This window comes from Athene noctua, chromosome 1 (genome assembly GCF_965140245.1).
Source record: "Athene noctua chromosome 1, bAthNoc1.hap1.1, whole genome shotgun sequence".
Lineage (NCBI taxonomy): Eukaryota > Metazoa > Chordata > Aves > Strigiformes > Strigidae > Athene > Athene noctua.
The window spans coordinates 260822449-260844113 of NC_134037.1; the positions used below are offsets into that span (position 1 = coordinate 260822449).

Here is a 21665-nt window from a genome sequence, read left to right on the forward strand (position 1 = left end):
TGACATTGCTTTCAAAGACATTTTTGTGGGCCGCATTGCTACTACTCATTTTATTAGGGGAACACGGAGAAGCCCCAACCGGGATGAGGATCGCACAATGTCCGCTGATGTAACAGTGACCGCAGAGTGAAACAAGTGCAGGGAAGATGAGTGGAGCAGCTGGGAAAACATTTTCATGGGAAATTAAAGCTGGTTTCTAACCAGTAGTTTTCCAGCCATGGCATGGCAAAGCTCAGCTCATTTTCAAAGGGGTTTGGGGAGTATTTTCATGCGACAAAACCATGCGATCAGCTAGTAGGCACTGGCCAGAGGATGCTGCAGGTCCTTCCCGTCCCAGATCCTCATGGGAGACAGCACCCATTGTGGCAAGCTTGTGAGCAGAGCAGATGAGATGAAGGAAGGAGCAGAATGTCCGATTTTAATGGAGAGAAGCCAGCAGCAAACCCCTTCTTCCTGGTCTGTGCTTGTACAACCCTAAGATAAGGAGTCTGGCCCATGATCAGGAGCTGTGTCCCCTCAGGCCATTTTCAAATAACCAGGTTTGAGTTTAACAGATGAGAACTGATCTAACATCAATGAAACCTATTGTCATATGTTTCTCTCCTGGGGCCACTTAGAAAGTATCCGTGAGGAGGAGGACCAAGAAAGTGAGGACTTTTAGACTGGATATTGGGAAGCATTTCTTTGCAGAAGGGGCTGTTGGGCGTTGGAATGTGCTGCCCGGGAAGGTGGTGGAGTCCCCATCCCTGGAGGGGTTGAAGAGTCGGGTCAACATAGTGCTGAGGGATCTGGTGGAGTTGGGAACAATGTTAGGTCAGTGGTTGGGCTGGATGATCTTCAAGGTCTTTTCCAACCTAGACGATTCTGTGATTCTGTGAAAGCCTCCTCAGGCTTCACATCTGTGTGAACCTCCTATCTACTCGCCCCTTTTCCATCAGGATGCTTTGAAGTCTTCCTGGACATGCAAATTCATTTTGTCCCTGTGTTCGTTATCACAGCTGTTAACTGGTTGGGTGAAAGATGACTGGCACAAGCCCACCAACCCTGGTGGGCTCAAGCTCTCCTCATGGCTCTCCCCTCAATTCCTGCTGTGAAATTCCTCATTCACCATGCCCAGTCATGAAGATTTTCAACCAACATTATTCCAGTTCGTTTCCGGTTGCTGTGGAGACCAATCTAAATGAAACTCTAGTATTTTGAAAGAGAATATGATTCTAAGTCATTTGCGATGCAAGGTCCCATGCTAATAGCATTAGCATATTATTTGATTATGTCGATGTGTAGGGAATAAATTCCAGGTCCTTTTGCCATCATTGCGTCTTAAAAGAAGAGGATGAGAAAAACCTCCAGGTTTTTGCTGATACTGAAGACCTTTACTGCAGGTGATTCCTGAATGCATAAAGCTTTGGGGGTCACAGGCATTTTTAACCTTGGGGCAATGAGACTAGCTCCCTAGAAGGGACCTTTTCTTTCTCTGATTCCACTAAGCACTGTTAATAGCCTGCCTAATGGGCAGGACTCAGGTTTTTAATGATGTGTAGAGAAATCCGGGATGGCTTTTTGAGCTGTTTGCATTTTTGCTGAAGCGCTGCTGTGGCAGGGCCCGGCTAGAGAGTGGCTGTGCAAGGTGCAACCCTCCTATCACTTGCAGAGATTTTTCTTTTTCCATTTTACACTCAACATTTTAGGAATGGTTTTGCCTTCAGGGCTTCTTTAGATGATTCTAATATGTGGACAGAGTACGCCCATACTCCTAAATGAAAAAAATTGCACGGAAAACCTTTGCAGAGAGGCTTCTTTTAAGAGTAAAGGCTGCAAAGATGGAAAAGAGAGAGCTGAGCTTCAAACAAGAAAAAAACCCAAGCCAAACTATTTTATTTTTTTGAGTCTCCATCCCTAAGGGAATGTTTTGATCTTGCCCCATACTCGGCACTGGTGAGGCTGCCCCTCGATTCCTGGGTTCAGTTTTGGGCCCCTCACTACAAAAAGGCCATTGAATGACTCGAGCGTGTCCAGAGAAGGGCAACGGAGCTGGGGCAGGGTCTGGAGCACAGGTCTGCTGGGGAGCGGCTGGGGGAACTGGGGGGGTTTAGTCCAGAGAAGAGGAGGCTGAGGGGAGACCTCATCGCCCTCTGCAGCTCCCTGACAGGAGGGTGCAGAGAAGGGGGATGAGTCTCTTTAACCTAGTAGTAAGCGACAGGACAAGAGGGAATGGCCTCAAGTTGCACCAGGGAAGGTTTAGACTGGATATTAGGAAGCATTTCTTTGCAGAAGGGGCTGTTGGGCGTTGGAATGGGCTGCCCAGGGAGGTGGTGGAGTCCCCATCCCTGGAGGGGTTGAAGAGTCGGGCTGACCCAGCGCTGAGGGATCTGGTGGAGTTGGGAACTGTCAGTGCTGGGTTAACAGTTGGACTGGATGATCTTCCAGGTCCTTTCCAACCTAGATGATTCTGTGATTCTCTTTTCTGGGGATGAACTGACCCTTGCTCACACTGACCGCTGGGCCGCTTTGCTCGTATTGTAGCCATGAGGGTTAATGACTTCTTATGTCTCTTCTTTCAGCTTTTGCTGTCACTGTGGCTGATATTGCCCATCTGAGCATGCCAGGCTCACCTGAAAAATCTGGGGCTCTACCACAATCCCTGTTCCCATCTTCCCCTCTACCCCTTGTGCAACACCCACCTCCCTTTCCTTTGAACCCATCAGCTAAAATACTGCCGGGGGGAAAAAAATGACATTGGTCCCAGATAGAGAGGAAAACTGGGCCCAACTCCTGCAGTTTGGTCCCACGAAGAGGTGCAAATGCACCCATGAAGAAGGGGGCTCTGAGAGGAGAAATTTGAGGATTCTTTCCGTTCCCCATCACTGTCTTGATGAGTGATGGGGAAACAGACCCTTAACAGCTCTGCCGTTTTATTGACTCCCCAGCAAACTGGGAGTTATAATGTTTCTCCCCCAAGGTAAGGAGAGATCGAAATAAATTACTTCTGTAAAGAGACAGCAATGGCAGTTCTTCTATAATATGAAGTGCAAATATTTGGGCCTTTCGTGCGCTCCCTTGAATAGAAATGCTACTAAATCATGCATAAGTAAAATGGGTTCACATTTCCTCCTAGCAAAAGTTTTCCTTTACTCTCCTAGAGCATTAAAGACCTACGCTCCCGTCGCCATAAAAAGGGCTATAAAATTTAAAGCAAGCCATTAAGAAGCCCTGGCTGGGATTAGGCTGGAATTCATCTTTTCTCCTTTTCTATCCCTGCTAAGTGAGGCGTGCACCCGTGTTTGCTCACGCAAGGAAAGGCCTCCACATACTGCTCGCAGTGAACAATAAGGAGAATGAGAAGAAACTTGGTCAGGACCTAAAAGCAAGTTTTGCGTAGGCTAGGGGGTGCAAAGTTGATGGTGCACTAGCTTCTGGGCTTTCGCTCTGCTCTTTGACAGCATGTTGGGCCATGGCACTGGGTGATACTGCAGTGGCATGATGTCCAGCGGAAAGCCCAGTTACGAAATGCCGAAAGCACTAATCATTATCATCATCATCATCATAAATAATAATAACGGATGTGATCCTCCAAAACAGGACGTCAGACCTTCATTTCGCACAGTGAGAAAGCTGGTTTGGTGCTGGGCTGTCATGAGGCTGCCTCTGGAGGGGGAAAAACTTTTTCTCATATAAATGTGTCATCTCTTTTGATAGCTCTTATCTTTCAAAAGCTACATCCCTGTCCTTCAGCACTGGGCTCCACAGACTGCTCATAGCTCCAGCCAGATTTGCTAAGGATGCCCCCTGGCATCTGCAGGAATCGCATATGCCATACACAGACAAAACGGAGGTAATTCTGCACATCCCCATTGCCATGCTTTTGCTAGCTTAGCCCTATGCTGAAAAACACAAAAATACCCTCCTTGAGACCACTTTGTGTTTTATGCAGTTACAGCCCACCATCTTTGCCCTTTCCCTCTGTTCCAGCCTTTTTTTTTTTTTTTTTTTTTCCCCATTTAATCCCTCATCAAATTGGTTTTGCAATGTCAGAGACAATGATTCATGAAACAGAGGGTTGGAGACGAGGTTAGTTCTGTGGAGCAAACGAAGCCTATCCCAGCCCACGCTGCTGCCCTGGGATTGTCCTTCATCCCCAGCTGTAGGTCATTGTCCCACTCCAGGGCTCGGAGATAAGGCTGTCCCAGGTGGGATGTTCAAGGTTGTGTGTAAGCCAGGGCTGCGAGCATCCACGTTCATCTGATTTTATCTCCAGCACTGAAGCCCTCATAACAAAAATAAATAGGTGCACACCGGGCACCCCCATCTGGCCAAATAGGCCTCCAAATATTGACTCGAAAGGTTGGGCCCCACAATCGACCGGCAGATTTGCTCTTTAAAGAGTAGCTGCCATGTGCTGATATGATACAGAGCTGGGTCACTGCCGCCCAGGGGTGTTTCCTAGGGCAGGGATGGGATTTTGGGCACAGCCTCATCTCACAGAAGCAAGCCTGTGTTCTCCAGGGAGAAGCATCGCATGGTTTCTATTACAGTGTCTCTCTCTTCTGCCCCTTTGTCCTTCAAAGAATTGATTGCTGTTAAAATAACTGAGATATATAATGCTTTGAGGTCAGGATGATCTGACTTGGCTCCTTTCCCTCTCTTCTTGCTCACTCACTCTCCAGCACTGTGATTTTTTCCCCCAGTTCCCATGCTTCTCCAAGGCAAATGCTCCTATGTTACTACTATTTTTCAGTCATTTCATACAAATTCAAGCGGAACACTGACACTAATGGGCAGAAAGATGCTATTTATTGCTGCTCATCTTCATCTCACTGTCTCTCCCATCAACTCTTTCTCACCTAATTCTTCCCATCCTGTGGTAGATGCTTAAATAATTGGGCTATTTCACTGTTGTCGGTAGAGGAAACCTAAGGGCTTAATCTAAGTATCATTTAGATGGCTGAAACTGGGCAAGAGAAACCATGCCCTTAGCCCTCTGTGCAGCAGATCCCAGTCCATGAAGCGGTGATGCTCCTGCTTTCCCTTGGCTAGTCCTGACCGGTTTCTCAAAGCAAATGGGAATAAGCAGCAGAAACTAGAAAGGAAAAGCTCAAAAGCCCAATGTCACTTTTGTCCCCACCCTTCAGCTCCTCTACAGTGGAGGATGCAGCTGTGCCACATCCTCACTTTTGGGGAGCTCCACTCCACCTGCTTGGCACCCAGAATTTGGGCAATACAAGGGTACCTGTGTCCTCACGCATGACTCCCCACGCTGATGGAAACCGGAGAGGGCAAATTATCCAAATCAGACACCCTTTCCCACTAACCTGCCAGAGGAAACCTTTAGTGGGCGACCTGCCAGGGCAGCCTCAGACTGACAACAGCTTTTCCAAATGTCATCCAACTCGGAGGAGATAGGGAAAGCTTGGTAAATAAACGTTCCTCGGGTGCCATGCTCATCCCCATGGCATCCCAGGGCCTCCTGGCAGTGCAGCGACACAGTGACTCATCCATCGGACATGTTGTTTGTTCTCTCCCTGCCAGGAGAAGCACACAGAGGGCTTGTTTTGGTAGGGTTGTTTGTCTTTTTTTTAATTACTTTTCTGCATTTGTGCTCAAGGAGTGAGCTGGCAGTGAAAGCAGAGGTGAAGGTGGATTCCCATGCGAGAAGGTTCACGCTTTTTCTTTTTGATGATAAATGATGTGGCTGCTCCAAAGAGTGGGGAAGATGATAGCACATGAGCATGCTCTGCCCCACGCCCTCCTAGGGATTATTTCCAGTAGATTTCTACTATTTCCTCCTGAAAAAAATTCTCATCACCCATAAATGTTAACTGGCACAAAGTCAGTGGGATGATCCAAGGCATTCTGTGGCCTTATTTGCCAGGGCAGATCTGAGGAGCCCTTATCTGCAAGGCCCCCTGGTCCAGCTCGCCCTTGTGTGATGCCAGTATGGTGTGGACATCATAAGGAATTTCGTGCTGCTCTGGGATGCCAAGCAAACCTGTCACCTTTGCTGTGACCATCAATGAGAGCATAGAAATTTAGCTACACCCAAAAATCATCTCCTTCCCAGGGGCATCAAGGCCATGGGATACAGGGAGTTGTAGTCCCAGCCTCGGTCTTCAGGCAGGGAAAGCTGACGTCGCAGCTCCAGTGAAAAAGACCATTCTGAGCAACATTTTCCGAAGGAGGCTGAGTAATTATTTTGCTCAGATAAGCCCAGGAACATTGTGTGAAGCTATATGCACACAGCAATAGTTGAGAGTTCTGAGCAAGGGAATTCAGAGCTGTCAGCAAGGAGGGAAATACCACTTCAGGGGATTGAAAACATTCATAAAAAATTCCTGGATCCCAGCCTAGTCCGTCCCATTGCCGGCCATGCTCGCAGTTGTGTATTTTTGCTTCAGGGATGGATTCACAAGAAGGGTTATTTTCCCCCCTGTGCTGCAACACATGGCTGAAAAAGCACATCTTAACCTGGAGTAGTGAGTGACAAGCTTTCGGCCAACAGAAGCCCACCTGGCACCATGGGGTTTTGCAGGGCTGTCCTGGCTCGTTCCTGTCAAGCCTCTGGCTCTCTTCCTGACAGGGACCAGCACAACATCTGTAGCACAAGCCCAGCGAGATGTATACATACAAGCTGTTCTGCTGACATTGAATTTTAAGTTGTGGGCGTCCCAACGCTGCTTTTTCCAGATCATGAGACTCCAATTCCCCAAACTTGGAGGACAACCGGTCAGGAAATGTGGGGTTGAGATGACACTTCCCACATGGCCCACTACGTAACCTTAACTTTGCCCCCCTGGGAATGGCAATAGGAACTGGAACAGGATCTTATCCCTCCTTGGCTGTATTGGATACATTCCCTCAACATAAGGTCTCAATGTAAAGCCAAGGAATCTGAAAGCTATGTCTATGCTGTTCAATAAAGGAGGGCCAAGGGTTTATCCGTGCCCACAAGGCAGATGGCCATGGGGGATGGAGAAGCATCATTCTTCTTGGCTCATGGTCAGATTGAGTTGAGCATCTTTGGTCACGATGCAGGTGGGGCCAATGCGTGAAGGCATCCAGATGGGACCCCCCTGGAGTTTATTCACAAAGTGCCCACATGGACATGGGAAAGGAGTGTTGGTCCTCTTCACTTAGGAGCTGGAGACTGCAGCATGGCAAGTTGAAATGGCTTTGGGACCTCTGGTTCTTAGTTCACCGTATATGCTTTATCCTCATGGAGACTTCTCTCCATTTCATGCCAACGTGACAGCACAAATGTCTTGACTTTTCCCTTTAGCATGTACTAGTCATCAAATACTCTTTTTCTACCTTGATTTCCTTTACTGCCTCCTTTTCTGCCCTCCAGCAGGACCCATTGTCAGCGTGTGACCTGGGCACATGAGTTGCCCTTTTTTTCTAACACAAAAAAACCCCACAACACAAAAAATACAGAGCAATCTTGTCAGTCCCCTTCTGCAGCCACAGGATTTATCTTCCCAGCCCTTACACTACCCTCCCAGCCCCATGAAGCAATCCATCTCTCACCTGCTATTATGGAGTTCATCTCACAGAACTAATGGAGTATATGAGTCCTGAATTGGCTCCCGCTAATGCTCTCAGTGGCCGGGTCGCTGTGGGAAGCGAGCTGGGAATTAATTTTGAAAATCAATGCGGACGCCGATAGAGCAGCTTCCCCCGGGGAAGGGACGTGCTTTTACCGGGCATTGCCTCCTGCTCCCCTTTGGCCCCCGTTTTCTTTTATGTGGTCGAAGTAACTGCGGAGTAATTCATCCTGCTTTCAATGAGCTCGTCTTTTGTGCTATGCTCTCCGGTTTCCCCAAATCAGACTGATTTGGGGGAAAAGATTAAGGTCCCCTGGCAGTGCGGGATTTACTGGGCTCCTCAAAATGTTGTGATCTGAGTTTCCTGTGCCCTGGAGTGATGCTGGGGACCGTGTCCTCTGTGCAGCCCCATTTCTTCCCTTAGGCTGTGTTGGCACAAATAAATCAGTGTAATTTCTAACTTCCAGGTATATTCTGGCCTGCCATGGCTTTTCCATGCAATGGCAAGTGCAGACCCTACAAGTGTAGTGTTGGAGGACTGCTCAGGGCAGAGGGACCCCAACCCAGCACAGTTCACCGTTGTCCCCAGAGGCGACCTTCATGCTGGGATGGGGACACAACACTAACCTGCCACCACCCTTGGGAGAGTCTTGGCCAAAGCCCAGTGTCATGGGCAATTCCTGGCCATGATTCAGGAGGAGCGAGACCCAGGGGGCTGTTCCTGAGAGGTACTTTGGGTGCAGCCCCCCTGTTTTTGATAGCAATGTGCGTATGAGCTCTACCACACTTGTTGACCTCAAAACACTTGATCTGGGACTAAGATCTGGGACTCGCAGAGCTCTCAAGACTCCTTTTCCAACGGGGATCAGTCTGCACTGCTACAGAATAAATATTTAATAAGAATGAGGGTCAAGGCACTGTTTTGCCCAAGGACACTGACATGGCCATTTACTCCCATGAAAAGCACCAAGGGATCTTTAATGCCCATGCAAAGAAGACAGGAATCCGAGTTTTAAGCTCTCATCCCCCACCATTAATGTCAATGTTAAATATTGATTCTTTCTGTGTTTAGCACAAACCAAACAACAGAGTCGAGCCACGCTCTTTGGCTTTTATTAATGTACTGTTTCTGCATTGGGTGAAGTTTGCAGTAACGCGAGGAAAAAAATGTAGCAGCAGTGAACAAGCGGCAGGCAGATCGATTTTGTATCTTGACACAATTCAGAAGTCGGTGAAAAATCACCCCGTGTGGAACATCTCCTTGTTGAAGCCATGACATCCATTTTTCAGAGAACTCATTTCTCTGCAGTGTAAGAGTCAGGCCCAAAATTTCTGGTAGGATCTGGGATTTGAGGGAGGGAAGGAATGGAAAAAAGAGGTTGGAAATTGGTAAAATCCTCCTCATCCTCATGGCAGAGCAGGTTCTTTTATGGGTGTCTGAAGTCAAATTTGAAGAGCGGGTGGACATTGTGCTGGAGGAAACCTGGGAGCAATCCCTAAATCAGTGGTGGCAGAAAATGGGTGGATTTACTCAGGGAAAGATGTCCCTTTTGTTCGGGTTTGTGTTTTTTTCTGCATTTTGCATCAGTACCAAATAAATCACAGCTATAAAGGATGACTTCAGTGAACCATGATGAGTGTTTTTCACATGCCAAGAGTGCACGCATCGCAGGGAGACCATGCATGGACTTCTGCAGCCAGAGATGGATCAGCTGTCCCAAAATATTCTGCAGCTTGTGGGTTTTCTGGGGCTTTGGTTGTAGATTTTTTTGTAATGGGGGGTTACATCTTGGCTATAAAAATTCATCCTTGGTTTAAGTGAATTTAATTTTTTAAAGTGTATTTTTCCTTGAGCAAGGGGAGACAGCACTAGGAGTCATGCCTTGGGTCTGCATCCCATTCTACTATCAGAAAACAGGAGGAGCTCTTTCGAGATCACAAAATTAATAGGGAATTGGGGAATGTGGGAATATTTTTAATCTCTGCTGTCATTATGTCCATGCACACTCCCACCCCATGCCTCAGTTTACCCAGCTGTAAAATAACACTGATGCCCTTACACAGAGGGATGGGGATGACTTAAATCACATCTCTAAGGCCCCTTACAGAGGTCTCTAAAACAGAAGCAGAAACTGTGATGTGAAAGCTCTTCTCTTTCTTTTCCTTTTTAACAACCCACTGAGCTGCCCATGAATTGGGCTGACATCCCCCAGACATCCCTGTAAGCCACTAAGCATGTGATAGAAGATGATAAATTATTTATTTCCCTACATGGTACCTGTAGTTGGATGTGCTCCAAATAGAAGAGCAGGCTGCTGAGTGCATCACTCAGAGGCCAATAAGCAAACCCCACCAAGCTCCATAAATGCCAGAGCATTTAAGAAAGGCAAATCCTGGGAACGCAGGCCGTGGGGTCGCTGTGCCCAGCTGATCACCGGTGTGTTTTTTCCCTTCACAGATACCCTGAGGAGCATCGCCTCCATGAACCATGCACCACGGTCCTCCCCAGCAGAGCTTAGCAGCGCCAGCCACCACCTGCTGCGAGAGCGCAAGTCCTCAGCACCGTCCCACTCCAGCCAGCCCACCCTGTTCACCTTTGACTCGCCTGCCAGCCACCTCCAGAGCACCCTGTCTGCCAGTGCCCCCCAGGACTACCTTTTCCTCCACCAGTGTATGAGCAGAAAGTCAGAAAACGCAAGGTATTGTGGACCGCATGGGAGGAAACTTTGGGGACAGCTGAGGGAGGGCTGGGGGCGAGCGGCTCAATCCCACCTCTGTCCTTCAAAACCCACCTGGAGAAAACCCTGAGTGATGGTATCCTCTCTTTGTGGTTGGGAGGAGGAGGTCAGGGCAGCAACCTTCCAAGCTCCCATCTATCCTGGCTTTCGGGGTTGTATTAAAAAGTGGCTGAATGGCGAGACCCAGAGGGTGATGATGGGGGACAAAAAGTCTAGGTGGAGGCCAGTCACTAGGGGTCAATACTGAGTCCAGTCCTGTTTATTAATGATCTGGATGATGACGCAGAGTGTACCCTCAGCCATTTCGCTGATGACACCAAGCTGGGAGGAGTGGCTTATATACCAGGTGGTCCTGCTGATACGCCAGAGGGACCTCAACAGACGGGTGAAACGGGCCAGAAGGAACCTCCTGAAGTTCAACATGGAGAAATGTAAAGTCCTGCACCTGGGCAGGAACAACCCCAAGCACCAATATATGCTGGGGGTCACCCAGGTGGAAAGCAGATTGGCAGAAAAGGACCTGAGGGTCCTGGTGGACACCAAGGTGAACACGAGCCAGCAATGGGTCCTTGCAGCCAAGAAGGCAAACGGTATCCTGGGCTGCACTAGCCAAGGATTGGCAGCAGATCAAGGGAGGTGATCCTTCCCCTCTACTCAGCACTGGTGAAGCCACACCTGGAGTGCTGGGTCCAGTGCTGGGCTCCCCAGTACAAGAGAGACATGGACATACTGGACAGAGTGGAGCAAATGGCCATGAAGATGCTGAAGGGACTGGAGCATCTCTTCTATGATGAAAGGTTGACAGAGCTGGGACTGTTCAGCCTGGAGAAGAGAAGGCTCAGGGGGATCTCATCAATGTATATAAATACCTGCAGGGAGGGTGCAAAGCAGATGGAGTCAGGGTCTTGTCAGCAGTGCCCAGTGGGTGTGACCAGAGGCAACTGGCACAAACTGACACACAGGAGGGTCCCTCTGAATATTAGGAGATACTTTTTCAATGTGAGGGTGCCTGAGCGCTGGTACAGATTGCCCAGAGAGGTTGTGGAGTCTCCATCCTTGGAGATATTCAGAAGCCATCTGGACATGGTAGCAGGCAACTGCCTCTGGATGGCCTTGCTTGAGCCCAGGGATGTTGGACCAGATAACCTCCAGACACCCCTCCCAATCTGTGACCCTGGAGACGGGGCCCTAATTCCTGCTTTTAACTAGAAAAAAAAAAAAAAACAAACAGAGGGATGGGCAGAGTTTGCACCACTCTGCTGTTCACCCCTGCTGGGCTTCGCGGCAGCCGGTGGCGCATGATGTGGTATTTCTGAGCGAGCGACAGCTCTCTGCCTCAGAACCCAGCCGGTTGCCTTAAATAGCGAGGAGGTTTTTTGGTGTAAAGAGTTTTGGCTCACAAGACAGGCGAGGAGGGAGGGAGGGAGAGGCAGTCGGAGCCCAGCTGGCGTGAGGTGAGAGCAGAGCCCAGGCTGCAGCCTCCGCTGGGCTTTCCTGCTGCAGCTGCCTTTCCCTACCCGAAAAACAACAACAGAAAAAGGCACAGCAAGATTAACTTCAGATGGAGTTAATGGAACACTGTTTAGAAAAAGGCCCTCTGACGCTCCAGCTGTGAGGATACCTAAAAGCCACCCTCTAAGAGCCCAAGCGTGGCTGGGACCTGGAGGAGGAGGGAACAAGCACTGCTGCTTTGGTGGGTAGAGACAAACTGGCCAGTGGCAGCTTCTAAAACTGGGTCAGAAATCATCACCCTGATCAATGCCCAGTGCATGGGGCCAGGCTACAGGACTGCTGGGAGTCCCTCCCCTTTCAGCTGCAGAGCTCTTACTTTACTCATCCATAAAATGAGGGTAATAGTAGCTAATTGGTGGGCAACGCTGAGTAATTAACCCATGAGATGTTTCAAGTCCTCGGCTGAAGGGACCTTGCCAGAGCCCAAACGTCTCCCAGGCAGATCGAGCTCCAAAGGTGGCAGGGATTCGTTTGTCATATCGCAGCATCACTTGTTTTTATCCCAAATAAGCCCTATTTCTGAGCGCCATCTCGTGCTGGCTCCATGAAACAGAGTCCCTGTTGTCCCTGCAGAGCATCAACCCCGCCAGAGCGGTGCATACCAGCATCTCCCAGCTTTTCCCATAGGGCTGGCACTTCCCCAGGGATTTGCCACAACTGGAAACCTGCCGCATAACCGTTTCACCTTTTCCCAGCACAGGGATTGATACAGGGCAGGACTTTTCCACGGGGCGATGGTTAAATGGGGCTGGCTGAACCCTTCCTGGCTGCGAGCATGTGGTCCCCAAAAGCCTGACCTGTGTGCATGGTTATACCTGTGCAAACAAAAACACCTAGCCCAGGGCTACCTCTCACCCTCTCCTGGTGCATATGCATTAGCTCTTCACAGTGGGGTAACCCTTTTTCAGGGGTTTGCCATATTTTCTTCTCCCACAGTGCTTCAGCCAGCCCAGGGGAAGGTATTCTTATCACCTGTGCTTGGCTCTGACACACCTTGCCTTTGTGTCCCAGAGCTTCCGCAGTGATGCTTGTGTTTTCCAAAGTCTTGCAGAGCAGAATGGGAAGCTGCTTAGCAGTGGCAGGGGTTGAGGATAGGGGAGAGAAAAGTCCCAAGGGGCCAATTCAAGCATTCCCTGGCTCAAGAGAATGTCATCTGCTGGGGTTATGGGTGCAGAAAGCCAAGCCCACTGGGGTCATCATCTTCTGCAACGTTGGAGTGTTGAAAGAGGAAGCAGTAGGAGGGATAAAACAGGAGATGAAACCCCTTGGAGGGAATTGGTGGAGGAAGGGTGGCTAATGAGTGGTCGTTAGAGGACCAAGGTCTCCGCAGTGCTCACCCTCCGTCCTGGCTAGTGTCCCCAGGCATGACCACAATGCAAATTGAGGAATCATTAGGAAGGCATGAACCTAGTGACACCTTGGGGCACTCAAGGACTTTTATAAATCTGAATTCACCTCTGAGGTTCATTCTTCCTCCGCTGTGGATCAGGGCTGCAAACCCCAAATCCCAGCTGGGGACGGTCCTCACCTCCCCAGGGCTTGTCCTGCAAGAGGGCAGGGTGGTAGCATGGCTGGAGGCTTTGAAATAATCACCATCAGGGATTTTTCTGGTCCCTCTCAAACATATTTGCAAGGCACAAGTGAGAGTAATGCTCCCTCCTGCCCTGTGGACAGGCGGCCAACGTGTGATGGTGATGCTGATGGGGTGGCTCTTGGCAGCCGTGTCTTCAGTCACTGCCACCTGGTGTGAAAATTGCCCTTTTGGAGAAATTTATGTCCAGATAAAAGGCTCGTTCTTGCCCAACAAGCCCATAGCCCTATCATGGAGCTGGATGCATGTACCTACCACCTGGGACAGAGACATTTTGAAAGTGTTTCAGGATAAAATGGGTTGTGGGCATGTTAGGAGGGGTGTGAGATGTTCCCATTGCCCTGGGGTTGGGCAATGAGTGTTGGGAAGGTGACAAACAAGGGGAGCAGAGCTTGGTGCACCCATGACTGGCTGTCGCCCCATCTCAGCCCCTTCTCTCCTTTCTCTGCAGGAGCGCCAGCTTCTCCCAAGCCACGAGGTCCACCTTCTTCATGCGGAGTGACACGGCAGTCCAGAAGCTCTCACAGGGCAACGGCCACTGCATGAATGGGGTTGGTGGGCAGCTCCATGGCTTTTACAGCTTGCCAAAACCCAGCCGGCACAACTCGGAGTTCAGGGACAGTGCGTATGACCTCCCACGCGCCTTCGGTTCCTACACCCACCCCAAGTCGAGCCTCACGAGCTCCGAAACAGATAACGAGGAGGTCTACACCTACAAGACTCCCAACAACACTCTATGCAAGGAGTTTGGGGAGCTCTCCACGGACTCCTATGACATCCCTGCCACCCCACTCTCCGTCTACCAGATCCCCAGGACATTTACACTGGACAAGAACCACAACGCTCTGGCTGTGGCCGCCAGCGACTCACCTGCTGCACCACCCCCGCGGCCCCCAAAACCTGGGCAGACAGAGCAGCGATGGGGCAGCCCACCCCAGCGGCCCCAGCCTGGTGAAAGCTTAGGTCTGGCCCCCATGGCAGCCACCATTCCCCGGAGAAACACACTGCCAGCGGTGGAGAACAGCAGGCTGCACCGAGGTGAATTTGGGGGTGGGGAGCAGGGGGTGGCTTTGACCTCTCTAGCAGCCTTGGAAGGGCAGGTCCCATTGGGTTGCTGTAGGGGTGGGGTGGCTGTTGGCATCAGCCACAGGGGTTGAACACAAAGAAGTTCTCCCTGGTCAGGATCTGGCCCAAGCAAGGAGAGGCTGCTCAGCTAGCTCTTGTCTGTGTTGTGCCTTGAACCAAAACCCCAAACCTGCTTGCCCATGCAGCCCTTCACCAGATTTTGGTGATTTCAGCCATTTTTAGCTTTCTTTTACTTTAATTTGTAACCAGGTTTATCAGAACATACTTCAGCCTGGAGCTGCCTTCGTTTTGCTGACCAGACAGGGACATAATTTTGCACTTTTCCAAGGTCCAACATCCCCAGTGCAGCAGAACCGCCCTTCCCATTGGCCATGGATGGGCTGTGGATAAACGTGCCTTTTCCAAACCATAGCATGAGATAGTTGCAAAGTAACTTAGAAGAGGTGGCTGGAGAGAAAACATACTGTAAATGATGCACACAGCTCCCTAAAATGCCTCTTCCATCTCCTTCTACCTAAATACCGACATTTAGGCTGAGATCAGACCCATGCTGAGCAGCAGACAGACCAGTCTAGGAGCTTAGCACCCCATCCACCCGTACTGGAGGCTGCCAGCCCTTACATCTGCTGAGTGAGCTGCCCCTTAACAGTTTTTTCACCATGATCTACCTTACCTGATGTCTTTACCCCTGGGATTTTGCAGCACTTTGATAGGTCCGTGTAGCACGTGCGGTTGCGTTGACACATTAGAGAGATGCTAATCAGGAGGAAGCATAGCAGGGAGTCTGTGACAGGCTAAAAAACATGTCTTTCCACCAGCATCTCATTCATCAAGAACAGATATTGCCCTCCCAGTACCTGGATTTTGTTTTCAGGGGCCCCTTTTATTACCAGTTGTGCCGGGACACATTGTGCTTTTGTGGTTGTGTTGCAGCTTCTTCTTGCGAGACGTACGAATACCCCCAGCACGGGGGCAGCAGCGCTGTGCAGTCAGTTGAGTCGATGAACGACGGGTACCACTCCTACCTGGTGAGTTGGCCTTGGCATTGGCCACCACACTATAGGAACCATTTGCACCTTATAGATTCAGAGGCAGGTTGGTTCCGGGTTGGACCTCACAGCCCAGTCCTTCAGAGCTAAATCAAGAAAGGTTTTATTACTGGTTTCAGTTAAAACCATAGCGGCCTGCAGGGTAGAGATGGAGGGACAACGACCTAATCCAGCACCACATGCAGAGCTTTGCTTTGGGTGCTTCCACAAGATACATTCTGTATATGGGTCTGGAGCTTTGACCCAAAGCCTGGAGCTTTGATCCAAAAAAAGCACCCAGAAGTTTGGCTTCTTCCTGAAAGCCTGGGATGCTGCTGAGCGGAATTTTGACATGTTGCCAGAACAGCCTCTTTTGTGCACTTTCTAAGACTTCCTGAGCTGGAAATGACATTAAAGCAGCCTTTCATACTGCATTTTAGTCATGGCCAGAACCTAGGGAAAAATTACTTTCCAGGTTAAGCATGCTTCTGCAGCTCATTGTGATCATGAGAAGACGGTCAAGTCTGGGGCGATTAAGACCTTTCCCTGAACTCAGATGTTGCAATGTCTTGGAAACTAGAGGTAGACCTTCTCAGGGCAAACTGCTGGCCAAGGAGGGAACAGACCATCTCTTCTGTTTGTGCTGAGATTTTAGAGCTGGTCCCACCTCACGTGTGTGTTCAGTGGTGGTGAGATGAAAGGGTTTATAATGGGATGGGATTTAGCAGTGTCTTGATTGTCACAGCACATCCTCCCAATTGTCCCCCAGCAAGCCAAGGCAGCAGTGGCCCGCTCCCATAGCACCGACTCTGAGGACAACTACGTCCCCATGAACCCTGGTTCCTCACCCCTGATCCACACCGAGAAAGCCAACGACAATGCCCAAAATCTCTACATTCCTATGAGCCCTGGGCCGCATCACTTTGATCTGGTGGGATTGTCCTCAGCCACCGTCCCCGTGCATAAAGGAGGAGCCATGGCGCAGTGCCACAGACGGTTGAGTGAAATCCAGCCCCCACCAGTCAACCGCAATCTCAAACCTGACCGGAAAGGTAAGAACGTTTGTTTGTGAGCAAATCTGTCTAGGAACCTTCTGTTCTTGTAATACTTCGGACTACATCTGTCATTTTGTGCACACTTGATTGAGTTCTATGTGAGGTGTGCTTTGCTACCGCCAGCACAGCCAGATCTTCAGATCTTCCCCATCCCCTCCTCTTTCAGGAGGACTATTGGTGCAAATGCAGCTTTCGTGGTACTTGAACAGCCTATCTCAAAGCCTTCCTGGCCTTCACCAGAGATACATCACAGACAGGATCTCACCTCCTTTGCCTGCACCCCTCCTGCACTCCACCCCAGAATCTCTGTGTTGTATTCAAATGACCCAAATTTCTCCTACTGTTTCCTACTGGTTAGATCTAGACAGGTCTTCCCTCAGGGCTTTGCCTACATCCTCCAAGTCCTACCCCAAACCATCGTCCAACAGGTCATCAAGGAGATGCCAAGGAGGAGGGCTCCCATCATTAGGGTGTCAGCACCTAACCCCATCAACATGCTAGGTGAGGGCTGGGCCGTAGTGCAGCAGTCTTCTCTTCCACCTAATGAACCACTCAGGATGAGAAGAGCTTTCATGTTACCCTGCAGATGTCCTTTCACTTTCCATATAGAGAAACGCTGTGGCCAGAGGCAGCTCAGGGCTGGCAGAGCCTGGTCTTGTCCCCATCTAAAAGGCTTGGGCATTTTTAGCAGCTGTCCATTCCCTGGGAGGCACATTGCCCTTCTGGTGCCACACATCCACTTTGGGTCTGAGAGCCGGAAGGAGAAGTTGACTGTTTTCCCCCAGTCCTGTGTAAATGAGTGTGGAGATTTTGGTTGGGGGTATTTGTCATCAGCAAGGAGAGCTGGGGAGCTGATTAGCAGAATGGGAAGCAACCAACAATTTCTTGGGGACCATCTCATGCCAGTCATGGACACTGAATTGTAGGAATGTGCTGCCTCTGAATAAAGACTTTTCTCCTCCCTAGCAAAGCCATCACCACTGGACCTGAGGAACAACACTGTCATCGATGAGCTTCCCTTCAAATCGCCGGTCACAAAATCCTGGTCCAGGCCAACGTGAGTAATGGTTGGGGTATGAATTCTCACTCTGTTTCCACAGCAGATCGCTGGTCTTGCTCTCGCTGGTGTCCACATGTAGCCTCACTGTCACTTCTGTCACGAATTAAACATACCTGACTGAGTGCAAGGGGGATGTCAGCTGTCCTCCTGCCTCCACTTGCTGCAGAGGTTTCTCCTGGCCCACCATCTCTTCTTGTTGAAGAAGCATGTTTCTCATGGACCACCTTGAGTCAAGGTAGAAGTAAGTCCAGACTTCAGCCAAATTTCCCCAAAAGCTGGATGATCCCTTCAGCCTTCGGTGTGTTCTTTGTCAATTTTAGAAACAGGAGCTGCAGAGCTGAGTCATGCACCATCTGCACTGGGCTGAAAGTCCACTTTGCCCAACACCTTACCCCCATCAGGGACCATCAGGAGCTATCTGGGAAGACAGGCATTTATGGAGTAATTCTATCCTAAAATACCCTGCTACACCAGGGCTATTTGGGGTTTTCTTGGTCACTTCATAGCCAGATGCTGTTGAAGTAGAGGGGCTCTTCTCTTGGACCCCCAGAGTCATATTTCCCCACATCACAGCTTGTGGCGGGAAGATAAATTCGTTTAGGTTGGGATTTCACATGAAAGCCCAGCATGCGGCCAAGCAGCTAATTAAGATCCCTTGAAGACTTTTCCTGTTTCTGGGTTCTGACAACTCCTGGAGAGCTGTGGCTCTGACACAGGACCTGTGGTCCACCACGACTCATGACCCAGCTGAGCCACCCCGACTCAGCTTCACTAGGGGTGCGCAGCATGATTTCACATCCAGAAAACCCCACTGCAGTCTCAAAATGCAGGGTGACACTCACAGGATCTGACCAAGCTGTGTTTTGATTGCCTTGAAAGCAAAGCCTAGCCTGAAGGAAGTCTGCAAAATGAAACCAAAGCACTTCAGAGCAAAGTCTGCCGGCCAAAAATAACAGGATTCGCACAATTCCAGTTCTGCTGCTAATTCGTGGTCTGATGTTGTCCAATGAAAGGCAGAAGCAAAGCTTGGCTGCTATGACTTCTCTAATAAATTGGATTGTGTGGAGACTGACTGCAGGGCATGAGCACTGCGTGCTGAAATCACTGCACCAGGAAACAGTGAGTGGGGTTTGATTGACAAGACATCCGAACCCGGAGAAGCTAATGGATTTTTCCCTTATCAGCTAATCATATGACTCTGCCTCTACTGCAAGGCAACAAATAGCTTTTTAAGACACAAGCTTTAATGCCAGATGCTGATTGCATTATGTTATTCTGTATAATTAGATTTGGCCAATTGAAAGCAAGACAATGCCTCAGAGGTTTTGTTTTCCAGCAAAAAATTCAGATAGGGTCCTGCACAGCAAACAAATCCTGGAGCTGTGTTGCAGCTGGAGGTAAGGAGCTCCACCGAGACTGGCCCTGCATCCTCCATAATTAAATACTTCCTGTGAGATAAAAGAGTTTGTGGAGCCTGATTTATGTAGCTGATAGCAAGAGAGTTATGGGTACATAGCAAACAAGGCGTTATTAAAAAGTCCTATAAAGAACAAAAAAAAAATCCAACAAGACCAGGCCTGGTGATTTCTGAACCATGGGAAGGTCAGGTTAGGAGAACCTCAACACCCGCAGCTCTTCTTCATGCCCAGTCCCCAGATCTGAGCATGGTGATGTTTGGAGCCATCATGTTCTTCCCTCGCCCACCCCTTCTTGGCAATGGACAAGCAGGACCTCAAACACGTTGACCCTTGTCCTTACAGGCAGACCTTCAACGCCGGTTCTTTGCAATACTGTCGCCCTGTCTCCTCCCAGAGCATCACCAGCACTGACTCAGGAGACAGTGAGGAGAACTACGTGGCAATGGTAAGAGCCTCACAGCTAAGATATATGGTCCTGGCAGGACGTATACGTTCCCCAGCTCTGCAAACACATTCCTAGCTGATGACATGACAGTGCTCAGATAGCGCTGTGATGAATGTGGTGTGCGTCCTTACGTACAACCCTACATGCACGAAACAATGACTTTCGTTCCTAAAATGACACGTCCCACTGGGTTTTTAACTGTTTATGAGAGCAGAAACTTATATCACCTACTTTGCCAGGAGTTAAGAGGGGATAAATACATCTATGAACTGTCACGGTCTGTTTTCCTAATTTAAGTTGATTTTTTTCATGGTTTTTTTTTTCCCCTAATAGCTGTTGACATCATGTTTGTGTGGAGGGCAGGGGCCATCAGAGCAGCACCAGAGAGTGACACTGCTTACACGGAGGGGTTTTTGTCTTTCTCTGCAAATCTGTTGACTTGAGGCATATTTTTGAGGCTGTGTAACCAAGGGGGTAGAGGAAATCTGTGCTCTGTGTAGCCTGGTTGTGATTAGTGAAGATCCCAGAGTTGGTCTGGCCTTGCTGAGGTGTGGTTCCTGGGAAATGCTGAGGCCCACAGCTGATGTCAGACACGTGAATAATATCAGCACAAAGGCAGCTGAACTGCTCTGATACATAAAATCAAGAGCATGAGCTTGAAATATTTGTTGAGACAATACACAATACATATAGTCCCCCAGGGGTTCTGCACACCCTGGTCCCAGAGAGACAGATGAGCACATATCCAGGCTGGGACCTCTCTTAAAAGTACCACCAAGGCATTTCATTGCCAGATTTGTGTTAATACCTTTTTTTTTTTTTTTTTTTCCTTCTTCACATTTTAATCCTCATTATCTCTCCTATCTCTTCCCTGCATTAGCAAAACCCCATTTCTGCTTCTCCTGTTCCTAGTGGCACCAACAGCCCAGCGCCTAAAAAGAGTTCAGGGAGTGTGGATTATCTGGCCCTGGACTTCCAGCCAAGCTCACCAGGGCCACACAGAAAGGTACGGGGCATTTTATAAACTTATGATTAAAAGTGATGCATTTAAGGGTTTTTATCCACATTGGCAACAGCATGGTCCAAAGCCCTGAGCAGGGTTGGTAAGTGGTATAGTAATCTCAGAGGAGTGTTTTTTCCTGCAGATCTGCTGCTATATCTATTCTAGGTCAGACTCGGTCTCTGTCGCATGTTTGCAGCCTTGCTGAAGCATTACCAGAAGCATGGATGTGCAGGGGTTCAGGGGTGCTGATGAGACCAGAAATTCAGCTGGACATTGTATATGTCCATTGTATATGGACATTGTATATTCAAAAGTTGTCAGGAGTATCCCAAGAAGTATCAGAAATTTTTTTTTTCCTCCTTCAGAACAACAGGTCATCTAAAACCAGACTTGGGTTTTCCACCTGAGATACTTTCAGAAAATACTGGGCACCTGTCTCCTGCCAGTCATGCCATTTGGTCAAAAAAAGTACAAACAGCTTTCAAAAAGTGAAGCTGATGTTTAAGAGCTAGATTAGGTTGAGCTGATCAAGCCATTACCCGGTGAGAAAGAGCTGTGAGGAGAAGATGGGTCAGGAATGGGATGCCTGTGCCAAGTGTCATGCAGTAATGTGGAAGGGGAAGCGCCTAAAGACCCAGATGTTGGTGACTTTTCTCCAGGTTAATACACAGGAGTGAATCATAGGAAAATAGGGCTGTGGAGCACCTCAGGGCATCCCCACATCCCAAAGAAACCATCTCTCCTGAGGTGACCGATGACGCTTAAAGATCTCGTATGATAGAGATTTTTTTAGGACAAGAGAGAATGGCCTCATGTTGTGCCAGGGAAGGTTTAGACTAGCTATCAGGAAGCATTTCTTTTCAGAAAGAGTTGGGCGTTGGAATGTGCTGCCCAGGGCAGGGGAGGAGTCCCCATCCCTGGAGGGGTTGAAGAGTCGGGCTGACCCAGCGCTGAGGGATCTGGGGGAGTTGGGAACTGTCAGTGGTGGGTTAACGGTTGGACTGGATGACCTTCAAGGTCCTTTCCAACCTAGTTGATTCTGTGATTTCACAACCTCCCCAGCAAGGCCACATACTAAGATGAAGAGGACACCCAAGGGTGACTGAATGGGCTGGGGAGGGTCCAAAGGCAAGTCCTGCTGGGTGCCATCCTGAGCAAACTGGGAGGGGGAAGGAGAGACTGGCTCAAGCA

General features: G+C 49.3%; 1 protein-coding gene across 1 annotated transcript in view; it reads left to right on the forward strand.

Annotated features, from left to right (window-relative positions):
• Positions 1–21665, forward strand: part of GAB2 (GRB2 associated binding protein 2) — a 97890-nt gene that overhangs the window by 68127 nt on the left and 8098 nt on the right. Inside the window, exons 3-9 of the mRNA XM_074918404.1 lie at positions 9997–10237; positions 13831–14417; positions 15399–15493; positions 16263–16545; positions 17515–17605; positions 19369–19471; positions 20352–20477. Coding sequence (XP_074774505.1) covers positions 9997–10237; positions 13831–14417; positions 15399–15493; positions 16263–16545; positions 17515–17605; positions 19369–19471; positions 20352–20477 — 1526 coding nt within the window. The remainder of the gene's footprint in view (positions 1–9996; positions 10238–13830; positions 14418–15398; positions 15494–16262; positions 16546–17514; positions 17606–19368; positions 19472–20351; positions 20478–21665) is intronic.